Source organism: Colossoma macropomum, unplaced genomic scaffold (assembly GCF_904425465.1).
Source record: "Colossoma macropomum unplaced genomic scaffold, Colossoma_macropomum, whole genome shotgun sequence".
In the NCBI taxonomy this organism is placed as follows: Eukaryota; Metazoa; Chordata; class Actinopteri; order Characiformes; family Serrasalmidae; genus Colossoma; species Colossoma macropomum.
The window spans coordinates 1,909,691-1,935,138 of record NW_023494894.1 but is presented as its reverse complement, the minus strand read 5'-3'; the positions used below and the strand labels follow the sequence as shown (position 1 = coordinate 1,935,138).

Sequence of the window (25,448 nt, the reverse complement as noted above, 5' to 3'; positions counted from 1 at the left end):
ATAACGACAGTACTGTGTAAAAGTCAGAGTCTGCCCTTTATTTATTTCCAGACAAAAGCAGCCATTAAGTACGTTATGAATTTTTAGATAGATATAAGATTAGATATAAGATAATGCACTTGCATAAGGAAGGGGAAAGTCAAAAGAAAAATAAACAGAAAAAAAAACGTTCAAATGTTTCCTAACAACCAAAACTGTCACCAGCAGATGAACAGAACTTGAATCTTTCATCTTTGAGAGAGAGGAAAAAATCTCCACTCTTGCTTTAATCTGAAAAAATCCACAGGTGTTTCTGTCCATGCTCCCATGATGAGAAGGCAACTCAACGTTATGGGGATGTGTAGAATGTGGAAGGATTTGTAGCTGTCAAGAAGTTGTTACTGAGACAAAAAAAATTGCAAATCAAACAAAAAGCTGCTGGTGTTATCAGAACAATGGACCGGCCACCCCAGAGTCCAGACCTCAGCATCTTAGAATGTGTTCAGGATTATTTGGATCAAAAGCAGAACAAAATGCAACCAACTTCAAACTTAGGAAAAATGTACTTGCACTTTTCTTTGAGAAACTGAAAGCAAGTCTCCCAAAAACACTGTAAAAGGGTGGACACCTGAACATTTTTAGATTTAGATTTACTTGTTGAGGCTTCTGTTGAATAGATGTCTTCTGTTTTTTTCATGATACTGAAAAACGAATAATTTGTGCCTAATTGCTGTTTTGACTAGAAAATAATAAGGACTTTTTTGAACTGTACTTTCTTATGTCTGTCAAACTGTCCATCTTTCTGCTTATACCACAAACATTCTTTCCAGTCGGATCTGTGATCTCAATGGGAATCATCTATTTCACACCTTTTGCCAAGCTCTCGAGTTGCTTCAGTCCTTATAAAAATACTGCAGTCCTTATTTCCCCGTTGTGCCACTGATATCACGCAAGGTTTGCTGGCCCCCACCACTGAGTGGCTGAAATTTCTCCATATTCAAATCACACTTAGTCTGCCTGGTGGACTTCCTGGTCAGAGGGCATCAATCTCACAGCTCTATTAGCATTTTCGCATGGTCACAGAAACATAATATTTCACTGTCCTATTGTATGAACATACTAGCCCAACGGATGCATCAATTACATTATGAGCTAAGGATGCCAAATACATAGTGAGTTACCATAATTAAAGGAATATTTTTTGCAAAAAATCTACTTTACATATTTTTCCTTTGCCCCAAATGTAGTCATGTTTGGTGTCTTGGGGTATCTTCGGTTTTGTAACTGGGGATACAAGGATAATTTAGCTAACAGGCAAACTGCTTAAATCATTCCCATAATTATCTCAAATTGTGTCATATTGTAAAGTAATCTTGCCTATGTGGTATTACATACTGTTATCTACACAATTCAGACTTCAAAATGACTGCTACTACTGTTCTTAGCAATATGACACACTTTTGTCCATTTGCTAGCTACATTGGCCTCATAACTCCTAGTGCTAAACTACAGGTGCCATTCACAACATAGCAGAAATATTTACCCTTACATTGGTTTTCATTTTAGTTATTGTGGCTATGACAGTGAATCCATACTACTATCACAAGGTTTTTAGGGTTGGTGCATGGATGATCATGTATTTCATAGCTAATCTCCCATTTCCTCAAGCTGATACAGTCCTCACATTGAAAGTCCAATTCAGTGAACTTCCTTCAGAGAATGTGACCCAGCCTTGGTTTGAGTAACCAGCTTGGTGAAAAAAAAACAACGCTAGTGGCAGCGAGGGTGGTTTTTGTTTGCCCAGGTACAGCGAGGTGGCTTAGAGCAGTGCTCCCTGCTCCTCTCGCACACTCCAGCACAGCAAGAGATGAGGCAATCCCGTTGGAAAACTCGGCGTGACAAGTCGAGGTGTCTGGGGAGCCCAAACAAAAGGAAAACATGAAAACAAACCTTAACGACCATTAGTGGCCTTTCATTCAACAGAGCCGCTCTCTACCTGAGGCCTTCATTAGCAAGTGGAGAAGGCAAAAGAGTCATTAGGAGAGAGGTAAGTAGGGCCACCAGGGCGCATCAGAGACTGGCCTAATGACAGCCGGTGTTGCTTTGGGCCTCCCACATGCCCCGCTGTACTGTCTCCACTATGAACTCCACCAAGAGAGCCCAGGGATCCAACACACACTCTGACACACCTTAACACACATACAGATACAGATATACTTACACATGTACACACTCGCACACACGGGGCAAGACAAGGTTGTTCAGGATCATACTGAAGCCCCATATTGACACCAAGCTGCATGAACAATGCATACATGTGATCTACACTGTAACTGTGTGGACTAACTTTGAAAGTAAATACATTATAGCCAAACATTTAATTAAATCTAAACACAAATCCTTCATCCAATTCAAAACAGACTACTAATTTGCGTTGAAATATGCAAGAGGACAAACACATTCAAATTCAGTTGCTTCCGCCACTCAAATGTTCAAACTAAGGGTGGGCAATATGGCACAAACATACACTGAAAGCATTTTGACAATTTATGATATGTATCATAATATTTACTTTTTCTGACCTTTCTAAGTTAGCTGTTTGTTACTGTACAGGCAGTTACTATATGCTGGTTGTTGTTGTTTACAGGCTTTCTATAACCAGTCTAAATCTTTTTTTCATTGCTCCACCACTGGCCATGAATCAGTACCAGGCTGTGGATTATTTGATACAGGGCTGCAACAATACAGCAGTGAGTAGGGAGGAGTTACAAGAACAAAAAAAGATACCAAGAAGAAAAGCATTATTCTATTGAAAATATGATGGTAACATAAAATATGAATCGCCTTTGGGGATGCCAATGCGTCAAAACCACTGTGTGTGGTGTTAAGAGAAAAGATTGTCTATTTGGAGACAAAACTGCAAAACATATGATACACCCAGAAACGTATCAGTATTTATAATGCTAACAATAACATGTCATCATATTGCCCACAATATGAATTCAAATTGCTCTTCAGCAGTGAGTAAGAAATTCTTCTAAATGATCACCCTGCCATGTAACTCGTACTGAGCCTCCAACGTCAGATATAGGCCTTAAACCTCTTTGTGCTAATTGCCAAAGTGCTACACTAAAGCTAAGCAAAGCTATGGCTAATCACATTAGTCTAACTTCTTTACTGTAGACTCTGTTAGATCTGCTTACACACTCTAAGCCAAATCTTATTCTTACAGCACGGAGATAAGTATGGCTAAGATACATCAACAATCACCAGTGAAAAGAAGTTCAAGTCAATGTACAACAGTAGTTCAGCAGGGCTGTCACTATTACTTCAACTTGCTTACATAATGATTAAAACAAATCATAGATTAATATTTACCTTCTTAATCTGCAATGACTGGCTGGCAGCTGGAATCACAATAATATAGATTTGAAATTCTGCTAGTGGACTTTCAAACAGCAAGAAACAGAGCCTGATACACCCATTCTATTGTTTTTATTGCAAAACAGTGTTTTATATCCTTTTTAAAGGCTTTCTGGTTTTGAAAGGTCCATGGTTTTGTTATTGTTCAGTATAATTATCAAGCATCTCAGATTGCTCCAGGAAATTCCAAAAAATGTTTCACAATTTCAGCATGGTTCAGTTGTTGAGATTTACAAAGAGTCATGTAGAGTGGTTTGAAATGGTGCATTTTAGGAAAATGTATAAACTCAGAATAGGTGTGGTGATAGGAATCTGAGGTTGCAATGTCTGCAACACCAATACAGCCATTTTATTTACTCTTCAAAACCACCAGTGAGTCTACAAAACTTCTTAGTTTTTATAAGTAATGTTGATAATAGTAAAATATGAAAAACCTAAGATAAATATGATTTGTTTGGGTATTATTTTGCTTTAAACTGTCAGAAATTAAGTGCAGAGGTGGACAATATGGCAAAAACGTAATATCACAATATTTCAAGAACTTTCCACGGCGTGATATTTATTGTTTGATATCCGATAATTTGTAGCAGACAATGCAGTGTCACATTTAAAATTACTATCAAAAACTATAAACACAATGACTTGTATTCAACATTTTACATAACGCACTGCACTAAATTCAATTAATCAGGACTGATATTCTGACATAAGTTATCACGATAATGATAAATTTTGTCATACTGACCATTCCTAAGTAAGGGTACTGTGCAGATACATTTTTTTGTCCCACGAGATACAAACAATGTAAACACAACCTGAAAGGGCCTTTAAGGTCCTACTGTTTACCTTAAAAGGAAAAAGTCTGGAGTCAAGAAAAGGTAAATGGACTTGCAACTTAAAAAATTATCTAACTGCAACTGAATAAGGTACAATTATGTTCCCTAACTAAAGGTACAGTAAACCTGCCTTTTAGGGTACCATCCCAGTGACATGAAGGGTACCCCTCCAGTGATAGCTTAGCACTTTTTGAGTGAGTGATGCCCTGCTTGTACCTCTTCACCATCACTGTATTAACAACAAAAAAAAAAAAACTATCATATATCACTATCACAATGTCTCAGGCAACAGGCAGCGTATTCTTAACCATTTCATGTAACAACTTTCTGTGAGGCACTAACGGCTTCAGATATCTGGTTCCTGTCAGCACAGCTGTAAGCATTTCCCATCAAACTACTCTAAAAGACTTTGTTTGCATCCTGATGATTAAATTATGCAGAAATGTAGAAAAAACTATCCCTTCAAGAATACTGATCTGAGATCAGGTTCCATCAGTTCGTCTGATTTGACTCAGTGTTATGTAAAAGGCAACCCAGATCAGCATTCTTATTCTGAGAAGTTTGATAAATATAGGTCCAGGTTTCTGTCAAATGGAAAAACTTGAGACGGGTTGGCTGACAGGTTTGAGATACAACAGCACACATATGGTTACAAATAACTTGAAGGAACTGGTCCAAATTTGCAAAGTTACTCCATTTGTGGCATCCATGTGATCAGAAGAATAAACATGCAAGCAAGGTGTACACAATGCGCAACAAGGCGTGCTTTACTGTTGGTTAACCATACACCTCCAGGGTGTAAAGAAAACAAAACAGCAGAGGCACAGCCAGCTGTAGAATACACATTATGGCTGCAGAACATCATTTGTTAATCCTTATTGTAATGCACTCATATTGATACTGCAAACGTCTGCAACATGCAAATTAATGATTTACTGTGTGCTGTCAGCATCCTAACCAATCAAAAATTGTTGGTTTGTGACAATTTAAAGTTGCTGAATGCTTCTATTCAGAGCAATTTACAGTTTAATCATGGTGCAGAGGTTGACAAATGTAGCGTTAGTAGTCTTACTCAAGGACACTTATTGGTAGTGTTGGGTAGTTATGCAAAAGTAATCCACTACAAATTACTAATTACTTTTCACAAGCTGAAACAGGATTACTTTACTTCTTGGGGAAAAAAGTCATTACTCATTATTTTACTTTAGTGTTACTCTCTAAAGCCCATACAAATCTGTACCAACTGGAAAGTACAAGGGAAAACCCAACAGTCCTTCTTAGTAATTTAGAAAGAAATAGCCAGTGACAGTAAACATCATTTAAAAGGCATTCCCTAGGGCTGTGTTAAAAATATCAATACAGTAATATATTATGGGCAAGCTTGTGGCAATACACGCATGGATACAGTGATGGCTGTACCGATATTTATAAATTTACTATTACAGTCGCAGTAATAGAGTGAAACAGAATCTGCATCCAGGTCTGAGAATGTGACATTATACAGCATCCAGCATGTGGTAAACATGTTCCAATACTAAGAGGTTATTTATTATTATTTGTATAAAAATCTGGAGAAAGACAAAATCTCTGCTCCAGTCCAGTCTCCAGTACCTTCTGAGAGCTGCACGCTCAGCAGGAAGTTTATTCATTAGTTTACTGTCTGTTGCTGAGTATCATTTTACTAACTGTTGTTAAGGTCCGTATGATCCTTGTTAGGTATGTATCCAAGTTATTTTCACTTTCACAGATGTGGTTTTGTTCACAGTTGTAATGAGTTATTCGTTTTTAACTTTCTGTGGTTAGCGTTTTGTGTTGTAGCGCTGTAAAAATATAAAAGGATGATGATACTGTGCTGCTTGTGATTACATGTGGCACATGTAAGTGAACATTTAATTGTTCACTGATAGTTTTACAGCCACAGACTGTCACACTGCTGCTGATTTTGGGATTGAAGGTACAGAAAGTTCACTCCTCTGCCTCTGCTCTGAGAAGCACCTTTAAATGACCTTAACAATGTATGTAAGCTTAAAATTTTAGGTGATCCAAAAAAGTTGAGGTAGTTTTCAGAATAAATTTTAAGGCAAACATTAACCTAAAAAAAAGGTCTGTTGCATGTTTTATGTGTTTTATCATTGTTTCATATTGAATTGTGATGCTTGTATTGTGATACATATTGTATTGTAGCCATACTTGCCTTTAAACAACACATAGCCTGTTATGATGATTAAAATTATGAATGGTTGATGCTGGTTTTTTATGAATGGTTTACAGCTCGCACTGAAGTGATCACATTCATAATCAAAGTTGCACAGTCAGCTGTCATATGTAGCATATGCACAAGCAAATTACATACAAGGACAGGCACAGACAATCTATATAGAGGAAATTTATGTCTCAAATGCAATGCGCATAACAAAGATTCCTCCATTGGAGACATCTGAGTAATATAATTGCTATTAAGTCACTGTAAGTAACTGTAATGTGATTAAAAGGCTTTAAACTGTAATTTATTACGTTACTTTGTTATGAAAAAAGTAATCACATTACTGTAACACATTACTTTGTACAACTTTACCTCCAACGCTACGTAGTAGTATAGTGTGGTGTGCTGGCTTAAGCAGGAAATGTAAGTCAAAGTAGCAAGACTTAATTCCAAGTCATTCTGGCCTATTTCTATTGATCCATACATAAGAGATGTTCACACGTAAAGGGCAGTTGGCATTTTCAAATGATGTTAAAGAAAAAGACAAAAAAGCAGATATAACGTTTTGTGCCAGAAGTAATGAGACGTTCTTTGGGTATTTAAATGTAAAGGAAATAATTTTGGACAAAATAATAAAAGCCAGTCTTCAACAATGTCAAATCAAGAGTTCACAAATATGCTTTTAATACATCACATTCATAACACGCAGCTATAAAATCGCAATGCCGTGTTCTGTCTATATCGGACATCCCTATACACACACTAATACACAGGCACAAAATTGGCAAAAACACACACACTCTCCTCCGTGTTCACCCATCCATCACTGCATCATCCGTGCTAAAAACTGCACTCTTGTCCTTTGTGTAACATGCTTGTCAGTTTCCATATCGAGATGAGGATCTTACTTCAGAAAAAAAGGAAAAAAGGGAAAGTGCCAGTCCTTATGAGCTCAATTAAACACTTAAATGCTCACACATCCTTCAGCGTGGTTGCTACTGGCTTATGTAAATGTGTGTGTGAGAGTTAGAAACAGAAGAAAGCAAAAAGATCCTTGCGTTTTCTTTAATCTTTGATGTTGGTAACATATGCTGTAACCACATCCGGTCTTCAGGCGCACGCATCCTGTACTTACCCCTCTCTGAAAAACACACAGCTCAGTCAAGCACACGTCAGTGACTACGACTTCATTCTCTCTCCATGCACAGCTTTTTTTTTGCTGAGACGCTTCTTTTTTTTTTGTTTTTTGCCAAGGCCTGAAGATCTTTCTCTGCATATGAACCTTGTACTATGTAAAGACATTCAACTGGTGAATTAAAATAACAGCAGCATAAACATTTCCACTATGCATGGCAAGATTTGCATGGCAAGATCTGCATGAGAGATTATTATTAATTATTATTATTATATTCTGCAAAAGTCTTCTGAGAAAATGATACGTAAAGCCATTTATTTTTTATTTTAATATTTATTATGAACATTTGTTGGTTCAAAAAATAGTAAAATTAGAATAAATACAAATAAGCTAAATTTGATGTTCTGGCAATTTGGCAAAATGGTGATATTTTATCATTATTGTGATCAATTGTATTACAAACTACACTTTTCAAAGTACATTTTGGATATCTGTACTTCTGAAACATGGGGTGACCACATGTTTTATTACAAAGACAGCATAATCAGTCCTGTTTAACTGAATTCAGCACAGTGCAGTACGCCAAATGTTTCATAAAAATCATTGCAATAAGTTTCTGATAGCTTTTTTAAACCTCTTATGCTTGTGGGTATATTTTGTTTTTTCCATCTAAAATTACATGCCCAAATCATAAGGCAAATTATTCAGTAACTGCATGAAATAAATGTAGTTTTGGGCTTTTTGTAAAAGCTCCCCTCAAATTAACAGAAAATGTGTTTTATGATCATACACATATTGCTATAAGCTTACAATTTACTGCTGAAAGCCAAAAATCTTACTCTCTTTGTATTTTTTATAAAAATAAATTTTACAGAGCAGATCACTGAACAAACACCATCTGAGATCCAGTTTATAGCTCAGATTTGTGGAAAATGGGTCAACTTTCAGTAGAAAAAAAAAATTGTTCAGAGTTCAGCTTCTTTTATTATAAAGTTTTAAAATTACATTACCCATCTATTTGACTGGAAAAAAGGCAATTATGACACCCACCTTTTGAATGTAGCCTATGATATATTAAAGTTATGAAGTAAAGAATATGACGAAATGCGTTTTGGAACCATCGGTGGCTCCACAGAGTTAAAGAGGTTTTAAATAATTGGCACTGTATGCTTTTTAATTTGTACCTACTTATACACCCTCAGAAAAACTATATATTGGGACACATATTGTATGTCGCGATACTTGAAAATGTCTTAAAGTATCATAATAATATATTGTTGTCATATCACCCTTCCCTACTGGTAATAGAATTGAACAAATCCATGCAATGGCTGGAGTGGAGCAAGAAGTCAGGAAACTAATTCTGTTCTTTCAAACAAGATATTAATAACTTTTTTAATACTAAATTATTTCTGTCTTTTACTGTGTTTTTGTTTTTTTGTATTTATCTTAATGTTATACAATGAATAAAGTTATGTAATACATAATGTTAGATCATTTTATACACAAAAGCAGTTACTGTCAAGATAAACTGTTTTAAACAATGTTCATGCCAAAGACTTTTGCACAGCATTGTAAATTTGTATAAAAGTGAATACCAGTGGTCCACTGTGGAACTATTTCCCGGTTTCGACGAGGGACATTAGACCAGCTATAATCTATGTTTATACCAAGTATTAAGATTGGATACAACAGCCAAGGATTTCTCCACTACAGGTTGATATGAAGAACACAGCAAAACAACACTAAAAGGAAAGACCCTGCTAGCACATTGACACCATTTGTCACCTAAGTTTTTAAAATGAAATAGAAATTCACAGACAACAGTGCCAAAGTGCAAAGTACAACTAAAAATAATGGAATTCATTGCCTTGGACAACTAACTGTTCTCTGTTGTTGACATTTAACTGCATGGCCCATACTTCAGCCTACATACTGTGTAAGTTCATAAAATACTTTGTTTATTTTGTGTAGACTTTTTTTTTTGGTCAGCTTTATAGTTTTCGAATCTGGCTTCCAGCCTAATTAAAGCAGGCGTAAAAAACAGACAATTTTACCATCATAACTGATGAACTTCTTGAACTGATGAACTTACTGAAAATGTTCATAGACAGTTGCGTACTATAGTCTAAAAGCTCAGACATGCCATGTCTGCATATCCACTATCACCAATAGCCCAGTACATAACAAGCACAAGTTCCAGTGTTCTCTGTACATAGAACAATTAATATTGCATAAATGAGAAGCAATCATTAGTTTGAAAGAAATATTGTAGGTTAACCTATTAGGCCAAAACACAGCTAATATCTTACTTTTAATCTACTCTGCGGTCACTTGATGTTTTAATGTGTAAAGAAAAGTATCTACCAAAGCTAAAAATCAATTAAATTCATTTCACAAATTTTGAACTAAAAAAGAAATGTGTAGGAACACATCTCCTATTTAAGTTACACTTAGAAAAGATGGTTCTTCAAGGGTTCTTTAGTAAAGGCAATGGTTTTATTTAGAACCATGAGTCCTACACACCAAAAAGGTTCTTCTCTTGTAACAAGCCTGACATCATAACAATTGAAGAACCCTTTTTGGTGCTATATAGAACCAATTTCAAAAAGGTTCTATACAAAACCATTTACAGCACATTCTTTATCAATCTGAAGAGCCATTTCACGATGCAAAGAACCCTTTAATCATGGAAAGGCTTCTTTAAATGATCATGGTTCTATATAGAACCATTTTCTTTACTAAAGAAGAACGCTTGAAGAACCATCATTTTTAAGTGTGTATATAGAACTATTGCATGCTTAAATGGTTCTTTGTATGGTGATATTCTTCTGATGGAGAATATGATGTATATGGTTCTATGTAGCACAAAAAAAAATCTTCTATTGTTATGTTGTCAAGCTTATAACAACAGCAGAGCCCTTTTAGCCCTATATAGAACCATTTTCCAAAAGGTTCTACATAGAACCATACACAACACATTCTCCATCAACTGGAAGAACCACTTCACCATACAAAGAACCATTTAAGCATGAAATGAACATTTAAGCATGAAATGGTTCTATATAGAACTCCTAAGTAGAACCACTGTCTTTACTAAAGATCCCTTGAAGAATCATCTTTTTAAGTGTGTACCTTTTATTGTTACTCTGATGAAAGTAGCCAATACTAAGTTCTTAATGATGTGAATTCCATTTGCAGTTCATCCAACAATAAAGGCAACATCTTCATTCTTTTGTACAGTAATAGAAAACATAGCACACAGAAAACTTCCAGAAAAATGACAAAAAAATCCATGTTACTATGCCCAATGCGGATTTTAATAGCTCAGATGAGATATTGCCAAAGCCCCTGAATTTATGACCAATGATACATTGGGTAAGACAGGGTTAACATTACTTAGAAGCTAACTGGTATCTGTATGAGGTCCTGAGTGAAGCATATGAAAGGTGAATGAAGGCCTTTCAAGACTAAACAGGTAAAGGTTAACAAACATCAGCATTCTACTATAGACATTTGGCTTTACACTGCCCAGAAAAGAACTGACAAGTTGTGCTGACCCATGTGAAGGAGGGAGAAACTTGCTTTCTATCAATCACACAATGGTACTGTGCACCCACTCGACGTATGGGTTTGTTCATGTTTATGTAGCAGGTGTGGAAGGTCTCCTTTGAGTTGATAGTGATGTCTTCGCATCAGTTTATCAGACAGGAAGTTTACCTTCTTCTTCATGTTTAGCTACGCCTGCCACACATAAGGCCACAGTGAGTCATCAACGAAATGAAAGGCCTATTTTTAGCAACTGATAGTTTGATGGGGATGAAAAAAGTCTCTAAACCTTGGGTGCAGGAGAAAGCAAAAGGGAAAGAACAAGAGCTAGAGAGCGAGAGAGAGAGAGAGAGAACAAGGGTACAAGAGACAGAGAGAGAGAGCTTGAACATACAGCTAATGCAGAACGATCACTCGTCTTTTGATTGGGTTATCTTTCGGAACCAAGCCATGCCTTTCCTGATGTGGTCTGAGGAATCTCCCCTAGCTTTGGGGTTTTTGGTCCACTTTTTTGGGGTTTCTTTAGCTTTGCATTGGAGCTATGAGGCTACTGAAGCTGACAGAAGCTTGTATCCCACCAATCAGCAGCATGTTAATCATTTTCACTCTTAAATCATAACATATTTGCCTCAAATGGAATAAACTTATCCCAATATGAGTATGATATAAACTCCCTTAAATAGACTCGCTTATGTGGTTCCTGATGTTAAAAGACAGCCTACAGTTCAGCCTGAAAGGGCTGCTATCTTCCCCTAGGGCTTTTGGTCCACTTTTTTGGGAGTTCTTTAGCTTTGAATTAGAGCTGTTAGGCTATAGTAGTCAACAGAACATCATACCCCACCAATCACTAATGCACAGTCTTCACTCCTCACTGATTACATTTTTGCCTCAAACTGCATCAAATTGTTAAGTAATCTCAAATAGACCTGTTTATGTGTTTTTGGCATTGTATGACAGCCCACCGTAATAAGCCTTTACTATCAGTGATAGGTTTTCACTAATCAACTACATTTGGGGTAAGGGGAAAATTATGCACACTTGTACATTATCCAAGATTGTCCATGGTGTTTCCTCTCAAGCCATCCCTTTCCTGATGTGGGATGAGGAATCTCCCCCAGCTTTGGGTTTGATCCACTGCATTAACCAGCGCTGAGCCAGGGCCTGCACTGCTGGAGTGGAAGTATCAGGAAATGGAGATCCAGACTAAAGCAAAGGAGCACAGGAAACAGGATCAGCAGGAAAGTACAAGGGGGGGAAAGTGAGCACAGAAACAGAGTCCCAAGAGCGGACGTTTCTTTTACCGGCAGTGAAGGACCTGTAAATTACTTAGAACTCCATGTGTCGTAACATAGGGATAGAAGCCAGCATTGTTAATGGATCTGGCATTCAATCATATGTTGGTTGGTTAACGTTAACCTTTAGAAGTAGCAGTTATTGCTGACGATAACAAAAGCATATTTCTCTGTCGTAGCTCATTAAAACAACTGAAGAAATTATGTCAGAAGTATAGATTCTAAACTTTCAATCAAATCCATATTTGTTTTTGTAAGCGAAAGAGGACATATTTTATTATGGTTTGATGTTTTATTTGACTTGGACCTGTCTGTACAGAATGTACATCAAATGTAAATGTAATGCCTTATGTAATTTACTATGTAATTAATTGTGTAATTATTTATATGTAAATAGTATAGAAAATTGACAGTAACACACCGTTTAATGTAGTAAATTCCATCAATTATTCTGAATTTTCTGCATAGTTCAGCTATTTAGAAGTAAATAAGGTAATTCAATGTAGTTTTATATAAAATGTGCCAACTAGAGAAACTTTGTCAGAGAGAATTTTCACATGGTTCCGGTGCCTGGTTCTGGTGACTGTAAAGATTTTGTTGGTAAGTTTTTTCTACAATGCAGCATTTTACATTAAACTGCTCTAATCTTTGTTTATACCTCAACAGCTTGGTTTTACAAAAAGTTTGAAAAATAGAGGTTAAATGGTTAAATCTGCAAGCTAATAAACCAAATAAACCTTGATGAGTTTCATTTTACTGTGCAGCATTGGCTACCATAGCAAATAACCAGCTTCAGAGAATAAGTCCAGATGCTATGTGCTGCTCGCCAGAGTAATCGAATATGTAACCTGGCTAAGTGAAAGAGTAGCCTATCCATGAGATTCCCAGTCCAAACACCACTTCCTCATCGACAAAAGCCCATTCTAGGAATTCCAATTCTATGAAAGTTAGAGTGGGTCCAGGACTCTCCTGAGTGGACTGATAACAGGGATGACAGTGTTGCAACTGTGGTGTGGTCACCGTGTGATGCGTGGCCCTTTTACTTGACAAAACAAGACGATGCCAGAGTATTTCTGGTTTTTGTAAATATTTAACGATAAGGATGCGCCAGTGGTCTTGTATTCTCCTTTGTTGCTCTCCCTGTCTCTCACTTATTTCCCTCGGTGCATACATGTGCTTCTGCAAAAGAAAGAGAGATCTAGAGAGATAGAGAAAGATACAGTGAGAGCAAGAGAGAGGCAGAGAGCAAGAGAGCAAGAGAAAGAGAGAGAGAGAGAGAGAGAGAGAGAGAGATGGGGAGAAACTCCTGAGGGCTCAGGCACAGTGAGGCTCGTGATACAGTGTGAATAAAAGCAGTGTGCGTTTTACTGCTTTAAACACACAGAGGAGAAAGAAAGAGCAGGAGAAAGAGGGAGTGGAAAAGAGAGAGAGAAAGAAAGAACGAAAAAGAGAAAAAAAAACTGTGAAAGAGAAAAAGAAAGACTGGGATATGGCCTGTTTAACACTGCTTACCAAAAATGGCTAAAAGCTGAATTTTGATATAAAAAATATTCATCATTCCAATAATGTCACATGTGACATCTGTTTATTGTTACTGAGTAATTATTTATAACTCCAAAAAGTTCTTAGCGCTTACATTCAAAAACAAAAAAACATAAAAACTGACTTAAATAGAAACAAAACTCTTAAAGGGGAGCACCACAGATATTTTAAAGTTTCTGGATAATTAAATCTTTCAGTCTCTAAAATCTACAACACAGAAAGTTAAATGTAAAGTGTATTGGGTATTTTTTTAAATCTGTTTTTATTTTTTTACATGCAGGGTATTGTAACTTATAACTTAACCATACACATGAAACTTACGGCAACTGGATGGCAAATATTTATTTGCCTATATTTGTGCTGTAGACATTGGAGGCCCTGGTTCCTACCAACACCACTGTAAAAAATTCAAGTCAGTGAGTTTCTTTACAATGCACTATTTCACATTAGACCACTCTGAATTGCTTTGTTTACATCTCGATGATTGAATTAGAAATTGAAGTAGAAATTTTGAAAAATCAGTGGAATTCCCCTTTGACCCTAGAAGCTAAGAGTTGTTTTGCTCTACTATTGAAATGTAATTAGATAATTATTATATAATTACACAGTAAGTTACGCAAAGAATTATATTTACGTTTTATTTACATATGGTTTCAACTGAAGATTTAGAAATTTCACTTTTGACAGATCCTCTGCTTGTTTCAATGTGCTATAAATGCAAAATAATTCATATCAGATTACACTATGCTTTTGTTATCTCTGGTGATAACAGTGACTTCAAAACTGCCTTCCATTTTGTAGCTGCACTGCATAGTGGTTAGACCAGATGAGTGTAAGAAGCCTTTGTGAAAGAGACTTCAGTTTTAAAGTCATGAGAATGAAGCTGTGCGGAGCAACTGCCATTCAGAAATGTAAACATCATTTATTTGCAGCATTAATAGTCTTGGTAATTTTCTTTTCTTGACATCTCAGCAGTTCTATCATTTTTTTTTTTTTTTGGTACAAATGAACAAAGACCTAAACATCTTGCTATTTTTGCCAGTCACACTCAGACCAAAGTCCTTTCCCAAGGGAAAAATTACAAGAGTATCTCCTTCATGCAAAGCAAAAGCCTTTCACAACCACTGTGCTATAATCTAAAGCCAAATGCAATTGAAAATCTCTTGACTCTACAGTTTATAAACAGTTTATCATGACCATGAATAAACGTAAAGCTGAATTTGATCTGCTGTCATTGGATCTGAATAAGTGTGAGAAGGTGGAAAACAGAAACAAGGCTTAATCTCATGTTGGACATGACAGTGGAGAGACAAAGACCAATGCATGTAAAACTGTCACTACACTAAAAACAGTGTAATTCACCCATTATTTTTAACACTGAAATTCTTTTTTTAAAAAAGGACACAAAATAAAAATGGACTGAACAACAGCAAACTATACATAGCTATACCTACATACATATACTGGAAAAGGAGAAACAAAGAAACCTGAAAAGAAGTTAATTTAAAAATATGTATACACACGTATATAAAAAAATAGCAAAAAACTGCACAAGTTGTCAATGAGGCTCTGATTCTTAGTGCAAAAATTGTAACAGAAATATATCTGTATCATTGTACAATATACATTTAAAATATTATGCAAGTTGCCAACTAATCACTGCTGATTCATCAATAAGTTTTTAATAAATTTTTAATAAATTTTTAGGAAGGCCCGGATGTGTGAATTGTGAGCTGATGCCGTTATCCTATATTTTCACCCGGATTAGCATTGCAGAGAAATGTGACACTTAGTTGTTCAAGGTTACAAATGCATCTGCATATAAAATATTTTAGCGTAGTAGTCCGGTGTTACCTAAATATTCTGCTCTTCTGGAGTACAATTAATGTATCGTCAAGTATGGGTCTGAAATATCAGCAAAATCTAAACAGCTGTCAAATGCTAATATTTTACGAAAATATCTGGAAACACAGATATGATTGTGATATTGTGTATCCCTACACTCAAATAGTGATCTGAATTCAAATGTGTACATCAGTTCCACATGAATAAAGTACATTACATCAATACAATTCTTGGTGAATTAAGTAAAATGAACGACAGTAATGGTCTTGACGTAATACGTCGTTCATGTGAAACCAGTGAACACATTTGAATCAGGTAAAAACAACATTTTTTCAGTGCATTAGTTATAATAATTTTATTTTTAAAAGAGTGATCAATTTTAATGCATGTCTGGTCTACTGAGAGACTCAAATCAGGCACATCAGAGCAGGATTCTTGGTGCTGGTCCTCTCTCTGTCCACTGCCAAGCCCTCAGCTAACATGTTGACCAACAAAAATCAATACGCCATTACATAATAGACCTAATTAATGGAGCTACAGCCACGGCTAAAAACATCTCACTTCCACTGCCCATGTTTTGATAGACAGTGTACAGTATCACCAGTCATGTAAACACACACACACACACAAACACACACACAGAACAAGAAATGGAATTTGACAGTTAGAAAGTCATAATGAACACAGCTCTACTGACTTTAAGATATCTGTTATTACATGTAACATTAAACCTAAAAGCATTTAGGCATCAGAATCAAACTATTCTTACTTATCGGGTAGGATGAAAACAATATTATATTACATATAACAGCAAATTCAATACTTTATGGTACTGACCTAGTTATATCAGCATCTGTAAGCCAATATACACTGATTACATGACTATTAATTCGATATTTTTTTGCAACTGAAGGTATTAAAAATTAAGCACATCGAGGTATCAGTATTAAAAAAAAAGATATCCAGGCCTAATCCTGAAGTATCCAGGCCTAATACTGATGTTTACAGTATTGCATATATGGAAAACACTTTGAAAGAAATGCTGTAGCTTTATTCAATATCAGTGCAGAATTACAATACATACTTCTATTTGTTTCATTTTTGACCTAAAGGATGCAGATCATCTGTACATAACTTTTAGACATTTCACAACAAATGTACTGTGTACACAAGGTACAAGATGAGCACTGCAGTGAAACAGACAATAAATATAGCCCAAAACTACATACGTTTGAGTTTGAATAAGTATTTTGAACGCTGATTGGATTTTTTAAACAGGTTTCCAAAAAACTCATTTGTATTAAACAGGGTTACCCAGATGGGAAACAGCCAAAAGAATACATGAAAAATTGTCATCAATGTGCGTCCTTAACCCTTAGAAGTTGCTAGTTATTACTGTTGTTTGTAATTATATAATTACATAATTAATTAGACGAATTATATTCGATTTATATGCTATATGTTTTGGTTTAAGTCGCACTTCCTACTTTTCTCCCCTTAGTTTATAAACTCACAAGTTAGAAACACAACTGTGGTATTGATTGAAAGTTTTAAATCAACACTTAAGACAGAATGTTTCAGCTTGCTGCAATGAGTCATGAGAAAATAACGGAGAAATACTGAGAAATAATTAATACTGACCATGCCCCCACTAACACTGACTTCTAAGGGTTCAATAAATCTCTCAAGATACTCTAACTACCAACAGCATTAGGGTTACGTTTAGGATTAGCCTGATGTTTTGCGTGAAGCTAAGATTATGTTACTGCCCTCACCACTGTCCAAACCCAGATCGAATACAGAGAATCTGCTATGATGCCAAAGCACTTCATACTGAACAAGAAGATTTGTTGTTTTAACGTAAAAAGTAATCTGGCTGCCTCTAATTTTTTAGTTCCCTGAACCACAATAATAACTTACCAGAGCAATAACCTGTGTCTAACATTCGGATTATTCTTTGAAACATAACTACAGTTGTATGCAAAAGTTTGAAAACTCTTGGTCAAATAACTTGTTTTGATTTTCTAAGTAAAAATTAGTAAACACACCCTCTACAGGGAACTGAAATATGGCATTTTTCTGCAAATGTAAGTGCACACTATTTATTTGTTTAGTTTAACATACTGGAAAAAAACTAAAATAAAAAATGTGTCATAACATCATAACGTTAGCTCAGGCTACACCTCCCATTATGGAAAACTTAGAAGAATAACAGTAATCGTGTATTAAAATGTGCAAAGGTTTGTTCTCTGTAGAGGTTGTGTTCACTTATTTTATTTATTTACCTCTTAGTTTATAAACTTACAAGTTAGAACGACAGGGGAAATAAGGGAAGGCCAGGATGAAAGTGAAAGAGAGAGAGAGAGGAAGAAGAAAGACAGTGGGAGATATAGGCCTATGTGTGTGTACGAGAGAGAGAGAGAAAGAGAGACCTTTTTATATCGGCTTTTGACATTCGAATGAGCCATATAAAACTCATGACATCCCCACTTCTTTCTAAGACTCAATTGAAAGGGTTTTTAATTAGATAACAGCATACACATGCGCACACACAATGACTCTCCACCCTCATCCAGAACATCTACCCTGGAGCAGCAGTTACCAAATACAAACTATTTTAGCTCCAAAAGGAGCAACTGTTTGGAAATCTTTCGTAACGTCCCATAAGCAACAGCTCCGGCGTTGTCTTGCTGTATCTGCCCTATCGAACCTTAACTGGATCAAACCGTCAAACAACAAAATGGGTGCCATTCATTCAAACATCCAAATGCCAAATTACTACAAGTTGCGTAAGTTCCTCCTAGCTCAGCTTGGCTAGTGCTCAGACTCACAGGCTGCTGTACGTCACGTACAGAGACATCAAATTAAGACATTAAGACAATGAGACAGTCCTAAACAGAATGACGTTCAGATGTGGTTTCTGGTTCACTGCTGGGATGTGGAAAATACTGAAATACTGAAAGCAACAAAACCAGCATCCTATCCAATAGGATCCAACCAATATGCATATTTTGTGACAGATACCATTTTTGTTACTGTGCCTGACATATGGAAATGAGCTTCGTTCTGATTGACTGCTCTGTATCGCGCCTCATTCAAACAGCAGTTCAGGCTAAAACACTCCTTATAACCGTAGACTGAATAGTGGGATATATGAATATGTGTTGGTTTTCAAAATGGTTCATGCAGCTTCGTACTGTATATGGACTGTATGAACTGGGGAGTGAACAGTACACTTTAAAACAATGTTTACAAGCTACATCAAACTCATTTTAAAACTCATTTTTTGTTTTAAATGACATAGGGCTTTTTGTGACAGCACAAAAACTGATTTTTACATGAATAAGGATATTTTTACACGATTTTTAATATAGACCCTAAATCAGGTTTTTTTATGTATAAGCCCCAAAACATATATTTTATATAGGGCCTTCTGTGACAGCACAGAAAACAGTAAATTCAAAATCTTTCATTTTTTGCAGCTTAGTTTTACATTTCGACTGCCAGAGTATACTTGGGAGTGAACAGTATACATCGAGACAATGTTTACATACTACACCAATCTCTTTTATTTCAAAAAAGCAAGGAAATTCAATTCTATATGAAATGGGCCCTTATGACATTACATTTTTTTTTATTTTATATAGGTGCAAAAACTGATTTTTGTGATTCAGGCCCCTAAATAGTGTTAATATAGGCCCTTTGTGACATCATAAAAAAACAGTGAACTCAAAATAAGCCAGTTTTGTTGCTTAGTTTTATACTGTATGGACAAAGCAATGAACAGTACACTGTGAGACAATGGTTACACACTATATCAGTCTCTTTTAAAAAAAAAAGGAAATTCAGTTTTATGCCTTTATTTACGTTAATATTACTAAAAAATTCTACTAAATATTATATAAAGGAGCAATATCATGGAAAATTCAACTGTAGCACCGGGGGCTTCCCAGAATTCTTGGTGGTTTTGTTGGTCCTTTGAACTACCTATTATTTTACTCATTAGTTCTCAGTATAGACAGTGTTTGGTACATTTGACATATTTTTGTTTTGTTTTAATGATAGCTTTTTTCTTAAATTCACCAGTTCCTGACTGTTTTGCTGTAACTGCGCAAGTGGTGACTGTTAACTTACAAGTGCCTGTAAATGGTTTTCCTCACACCAGAGGTTGGTTTGTCAGGATACAAAACAAGATACTAATTATTGGTCCTTCAATACTGATAAATCGACAAGAATATTGGCCAAATGACACAACAGTCGGGCCCTAAATGGAACCAACAAAAGCGAATTCACACTCTACGTACATCATAGGACAGTGAGAGATGCACAAAATTAGAAAGCTCAACAAAATAGTCATTCAGCTAATCAAAAACATTGGGGTATGGAATCTCCATAGTGTACTGAAGCTCCACAGCGTGAGATCATACAGATAGACAGTAAGATATACAGGCTAAGCATGCTCTGTCCTGCCCTGCAAACAAATCGCCCAAGCCTGCTGGTGGCATAGCTAGAGTTTCACCTGGTCTTACTTTCTACACCTGAATACAAAGCCAAAGACATGGCATTAGCGCCTTGGAATCTGCCCCCAGCCAGTGAGGCTAAATGCAAGACATGATAGATGCACCTGACGATTGTACATGCAGAAAAGATGCGTTGTTTAATTAGATATTCATAGCTCCCTTAACAATCAGCTAGCTAAGCACAAAGACACTAGCATAGGATGATAAAAGTGTGGAACCAAACTGTCACCCGTGAATCACAATCTTTAGGATTCATTCCTGAAATAAACGCATGATTTATGGGTGTGTCTTTCCTCTCCTTTTCATTTTTACAATGTTTTGCTTGAACTCTACACATCAGAGATGATTACCTGTTGTGACACATTTGTAAGCCAGCAGTTACGTTTCACAACTCTTCCATAAGGTCACACAAAATTATCAACCATCATATACAGTACACATTCTGCAACACAATAAACTCATTTTCCAAAATTGCTAATTGTTTTTGTTCCATTTAGTAGTCCCAACAGAACGTGAGCTGCCACAGTGTGCAATTTTCTGCCCACTACAACACCAGTAGTCAGAAGTTACAGTAAGAACTCTGTCAGTTTTCCACCATACCGGCCACAAGCCGGGAACAGAAATGCTGACTGCTATCAGTCTGAGAGATCAGAGACGCCTTACCTCTGTGTAGTCGAAGTCTGAGAGCGGGGCTATACTCTTTATGTAGTCGACTCGGAACTGGTTGGCCGGGTTGCCGAGTGGCACTGGGGGTATTAAGGTGCTCATAGCCGATACTATCGTCTAGAAAGCGGATGAAACAAACACACAGCGCTAAGCAGGATAAAAGTGGGATAAATCGCAGGCTAAGCCCCACTAATCATCCAAATGGGATTGCTGGATACAACAGCCGTGTTGGGTGCAAAAATATAAACATTACTTTTTTAATTTGGTAAGTTTTAATTTCAACAAAAGAAACTTACCACAATGGCGTCCTTCACATTTTTTCGGATATCCAAGATTTTCTGCTTTTTTTCTCTGAGTAGAGGAGGGAAAAAAGTGAATGAATGAACAAATGACTAATGAACACATAAATGGATGAATGAATGAATGAGTCATATAACACATGTAACAGCATTGAAAATCATCATAATTAGGCATTCAATAAAATTCTAGTTTCACATAGTAAAAGTAGGCCCAAGAGAACATGTGATATAATCAAACTGCATGTAGGCCCACCAGTACTCTACCAAGTATCTGAATGAGGTCAGTCTGTAACTATTAGGCCTGCAATAATCCAACTAAGCATTAACTGCTATGGAACTGTTCTCAGTGAAAGTTACATGGGCTATTTACCCAAAAGGCTCTGTCCACAAACCTACCTAAATGTGTTGCACTGAATACAGATGAAACAACTGCAAAATGCTATATATGCAAACCTAGCTGTGTGGTACTGAGCACAGTTAGACGAAATAACTGTGGAACCCAGCTGTGTGGTAGTGAACACAGCTGGAACAACTGCAAAAGGCAATATACACAAACCTAGCTATGTGGTACAGAACACAGTTGGCTGAAACAACTGCAAAAGACCATATTCACAAACCTAGCTGTGTGGTACTGAACACAGTCAGCTGAAACAACTGCAAAAGACCATATTCACAAACCTAGCTGTGTGGTACTAAACACAGTTAGCTGAAACAACTGCAAAAGATTACATACACAAACTTAGCTGTGTAGTACTGAACACAGTCAGCTGAAACAACTGCAAAAGGCTAACACTGTGTACATAAACCTAGCTGCGTAGTACTGAGCACAGTTAGCTAAAACAACTGCAAAAGGCTATATACACAAACCTAGCTGTGTGGTATTGAACACAGTCAGCTTAAACAACTGCAAATGGCTAACACTGTATACATTCAAACCTAGCTGGGTGGTACTGAACAGTCAGCTGAAACAACTGCAAAAGGCTATATACACAAACCTAGCTGTGTGATACTGAACACAGTTAGCCGAATCAACTGCAAAATGTGCTTCATATGCCACTTGCCAGAACAAACACTAGTCGTTTCACCACACACCTGAATAGCTTCACTAATGTTACTGGACCAGATAGCTAGCTGCAGCGGGAATCTCTGAATCTAACTAACCTACCTACATACCCATATCTTTCAACATGACGGCTTTATCTCGCTGACAGCTATTAGAAATCAGCTGGACAGAGCAAGCTTGTCGCCATGCTGGCCCTATCCGTGGGCCTTCTACGCTAAAATAAAATCGGACCAAATGGCAGAAATACGAAATGCGACAAACTACAGTCCAAGCTTGCTAAGAATAGGCAGACGAGGGTCTAAAGTATTCATATTTTGAACAAAATGATGTAAAAATAACCACAGACTCACTCTGCGTTAAAGCCATTGACGTGCAAGATCCTCATCTGCTTGACAATGGTGCTCTTTCCGGATTCTCCAGCGCCTTCACATGAAAACAAATACAGAAAGAAGAAAATAGTGTTAGTGTAATGTAGGGCAGCTACTAATGGCCCAGCACTGTCTCTGCGAGCCACAAAATTCCATGTCGACCGTCCGTCCCATCCGTACACTGGCCATACATAATATCCTGACCTGTCAAAGGCGTGATGTGGACGGGAGGCGAGCTGGAGGAAAAGAAAAACACGCCCGAGCTGGATGTGGCTATAATCCGCCAGTACGTCCATCTCTGTCGGGCTTACCTAATAACAGCAGCCGGTGCGTGGCTTTGTACGCCTGCCTCTCCTTCTGGAGCTGCTTCTCTATCTTTTTGTTCGCCTCTCGCTGAGCCTTCTCGTCGATGCGCTGGTCTTCGGTCTTGCTGTTGCCCAAACAGCCCATTTTCCGCCTAGCTCTTCTTCTCTTCTCGCAAACACGATTTTAAAAAAGGTGCCGGAATTCTTCTTACTGCAAAGATGTGGAGGCGAGCAAAAAACGAGAGCGAAAAAAAAATCCGTGCGCCACTTATCCGTCGCCACGAGAGAGAAAAAAAAGGTTTCGTTTTAACCCCTTCGCAAACAGAAGCTGAAGAGACAGTCTCAGTGAATCCCTGTGAATGTGTGCATCATCACAGAGAGAAGAAGAGACTGCAGGCAGCAGGAAGTGGAGCAGGGCTGGCAGTGCAGTGGATCGGGCCGTTACGGCTCGGCGGTGGCTCCTCTTCCCCCCTCGCTGTTCGCTGTGTGTGTGTGAGCGTGTGTGTGTGTGTGTGTGTGCAATGCTGTGGGTGGATGGGTGGCTTTAACTCAGCACTGCTCGCTGTGGTTAGAGGAAGTAGCCGCACTGCTCGCGCCGCCGTGTCCGCCCCAGGCCGCACAGCTCAGCCATGAGCGCAGAGACAGGTGAACTAACCGTGTGTGCGTGTGTGTGTGTGTTCACACAGCATTGGCCAACATGGAGCTGGTTGGTTGACAGTTTTGTTTTTTTCTAAAAATCCCATGACCTTGATGATGCTCCTCGCACTGCCCAACATAAGAATGAGAGCCTTTGTAAATAAATAAACAAACAAACAAATAAATAGTTTTAAAATATATAGAACAATTATAAAAATAATACAAAGTAAAATTAACAATAATTATTGCAGATTATTATAACCTAGATAGAATAAATAAATAAAAATCTAAAATATTATACAGATATAAATATAGGAATAAGAATACTTGTTTCTCATTATTATAGTTTGCATTATTATTATTTTCTTACTCTTAAATGTATGTTCTACTTTATAATATAGATTTTTTATAATAATATAGTATGTCACTTTACTTCATAGCTGTTATAATATTATTAATATCAGTATTCTAGTAACAAACAGCAACAGATTTATTACAACAGAATTATTATTATCATTATCATCATTATTATTATTATTATTATTATTATTATTATTAAGAGCAGTGCTGTTGTTGTTGTTGTTTCACAGTTAAAGGTTAACTTAGACTGTTAACTGTATAAACAGTCAGCAGGTCATTTAAGGAGACCAACTAGTCCAGTGGTTCTCAAACCCAGTTCAGGACACTGGTTTTCCCTTACCCACCTCATGTCAGTCTAATTCGATGTGTTAAAGCAGGCAAAGGGCATCAGTGAAAATGAAACTTTATGTTTTAATTCTTGTAGGTACTGATAACAATGATGGAGCAGTTTGAATGAAAACAATATGGTCCAATTTAATGACACATTGAAATTTGTCATTGAAGATAATTTCACAGTGGACGCATGTGATAAATCTGATACAGACTGCCAGTTTCAGGGAGGGATTAAATGAATGTTTTGACCACTGACAATTTGGTTTCAATAGAAAAAAACGTGGAACACTGTACAGTTCTGTGGGATAGTTTCAACACTGTTTTCACAAAGATTTCATACGAATCGTTTTCCTTCTCAGTAAGTGTTTCATGCCACTGAAGGGTGTCAGGTACTTACACAAACAAACAACATGTTTGTTTACTCAAAGCTCAGTAGTGCTGGAAGGCATTCTTAACTCAGGCTGCACCTTGCTGAAAGGAAACAGGAGGACGTCTGTGGCGGGGACAGCAGGTTCGGCCACGTTTACCTCTAATAAAAAACGGGCAGGTTGCAAATACAGCAGATGTTATGCAAATGTGGAGCTAATTTTGCATAGCTGCGCACACAGTTGAGTTGCCTTTTGGTTGGAGAGGCTGAAACCTGTGGATTCACCTGACCCAGGAGAGAAAAGGCCTGTTTACACTTGTTTTATGCCATAGATCGTCCTTTGATCATATTTAACATTTTGATGTGAACCACATCATATGGTCCCAGTGAAACCGATGCAGTTGATTTTGATGTGTCTAAATGTATGAAGTAAAAAAAAAGAGAAAACAAAGGGGTTTAGAGCTTAATGTGGGACAGATTTAAGTTATAAAAGATTTGGCCATGATGGGACATTAGCTGAGAGAGGTCATACTGTTAACTAGCGCATTGGTTCATAGGAGATGTTTTAATGAGAAGGAAACATAATTCTCAACAAACGTCTGAATAGCTGAACACAAAATAAAAGTTCCTAAATGTTTTTTTTTTCGTACTGTTCTAGGAAAAATCTTTATAGGGGATTTGACTGATTTTTAATTTTGTTGCATAATTCAATTGTTGACCTGTAAAC

At 36.9% G+C, this 25,448-nt stretch overlaps 1 protein-coding gene across 1 annotated transcript in view; it reads right to left on the bottom strand.

Moving 5' to 3' along the window:
* The window catches only part of gnal (guanine nucleotide binding protein (G protein), alpha activating activity polypeptide, olfactory type), a 58,367-nt gene extending 34,808 nt beyond the window's left edge, over positions 1–23,559 (bottom strand). The window contains exons 1-4 of the mRNA XM_036560666.1: positions 23,032–23,559; positions 22,703–22,775; positions 21,287–21,341; positions 20,988–21,107 (exon numbers count right to left, since the gene is read on the bottom strand). Coding sequence (XP_036416559.1) covers positions 20,988–21,107; positions 21,287–21,341; positions 22,703–22,775; positions 23,032–23,170 — 387 coding nt within the window. The 5' untranslated portion in view covers positions 23,171–23,559. The remainder of the gene's footprint in view (positions 1–20,987; positions 21,108–21,286; positions 21,342–22,702; positions 22,776–23,031) is intronic.
* Positions 23,560–25,448: the final 1,889 nt, after the last annotated feature.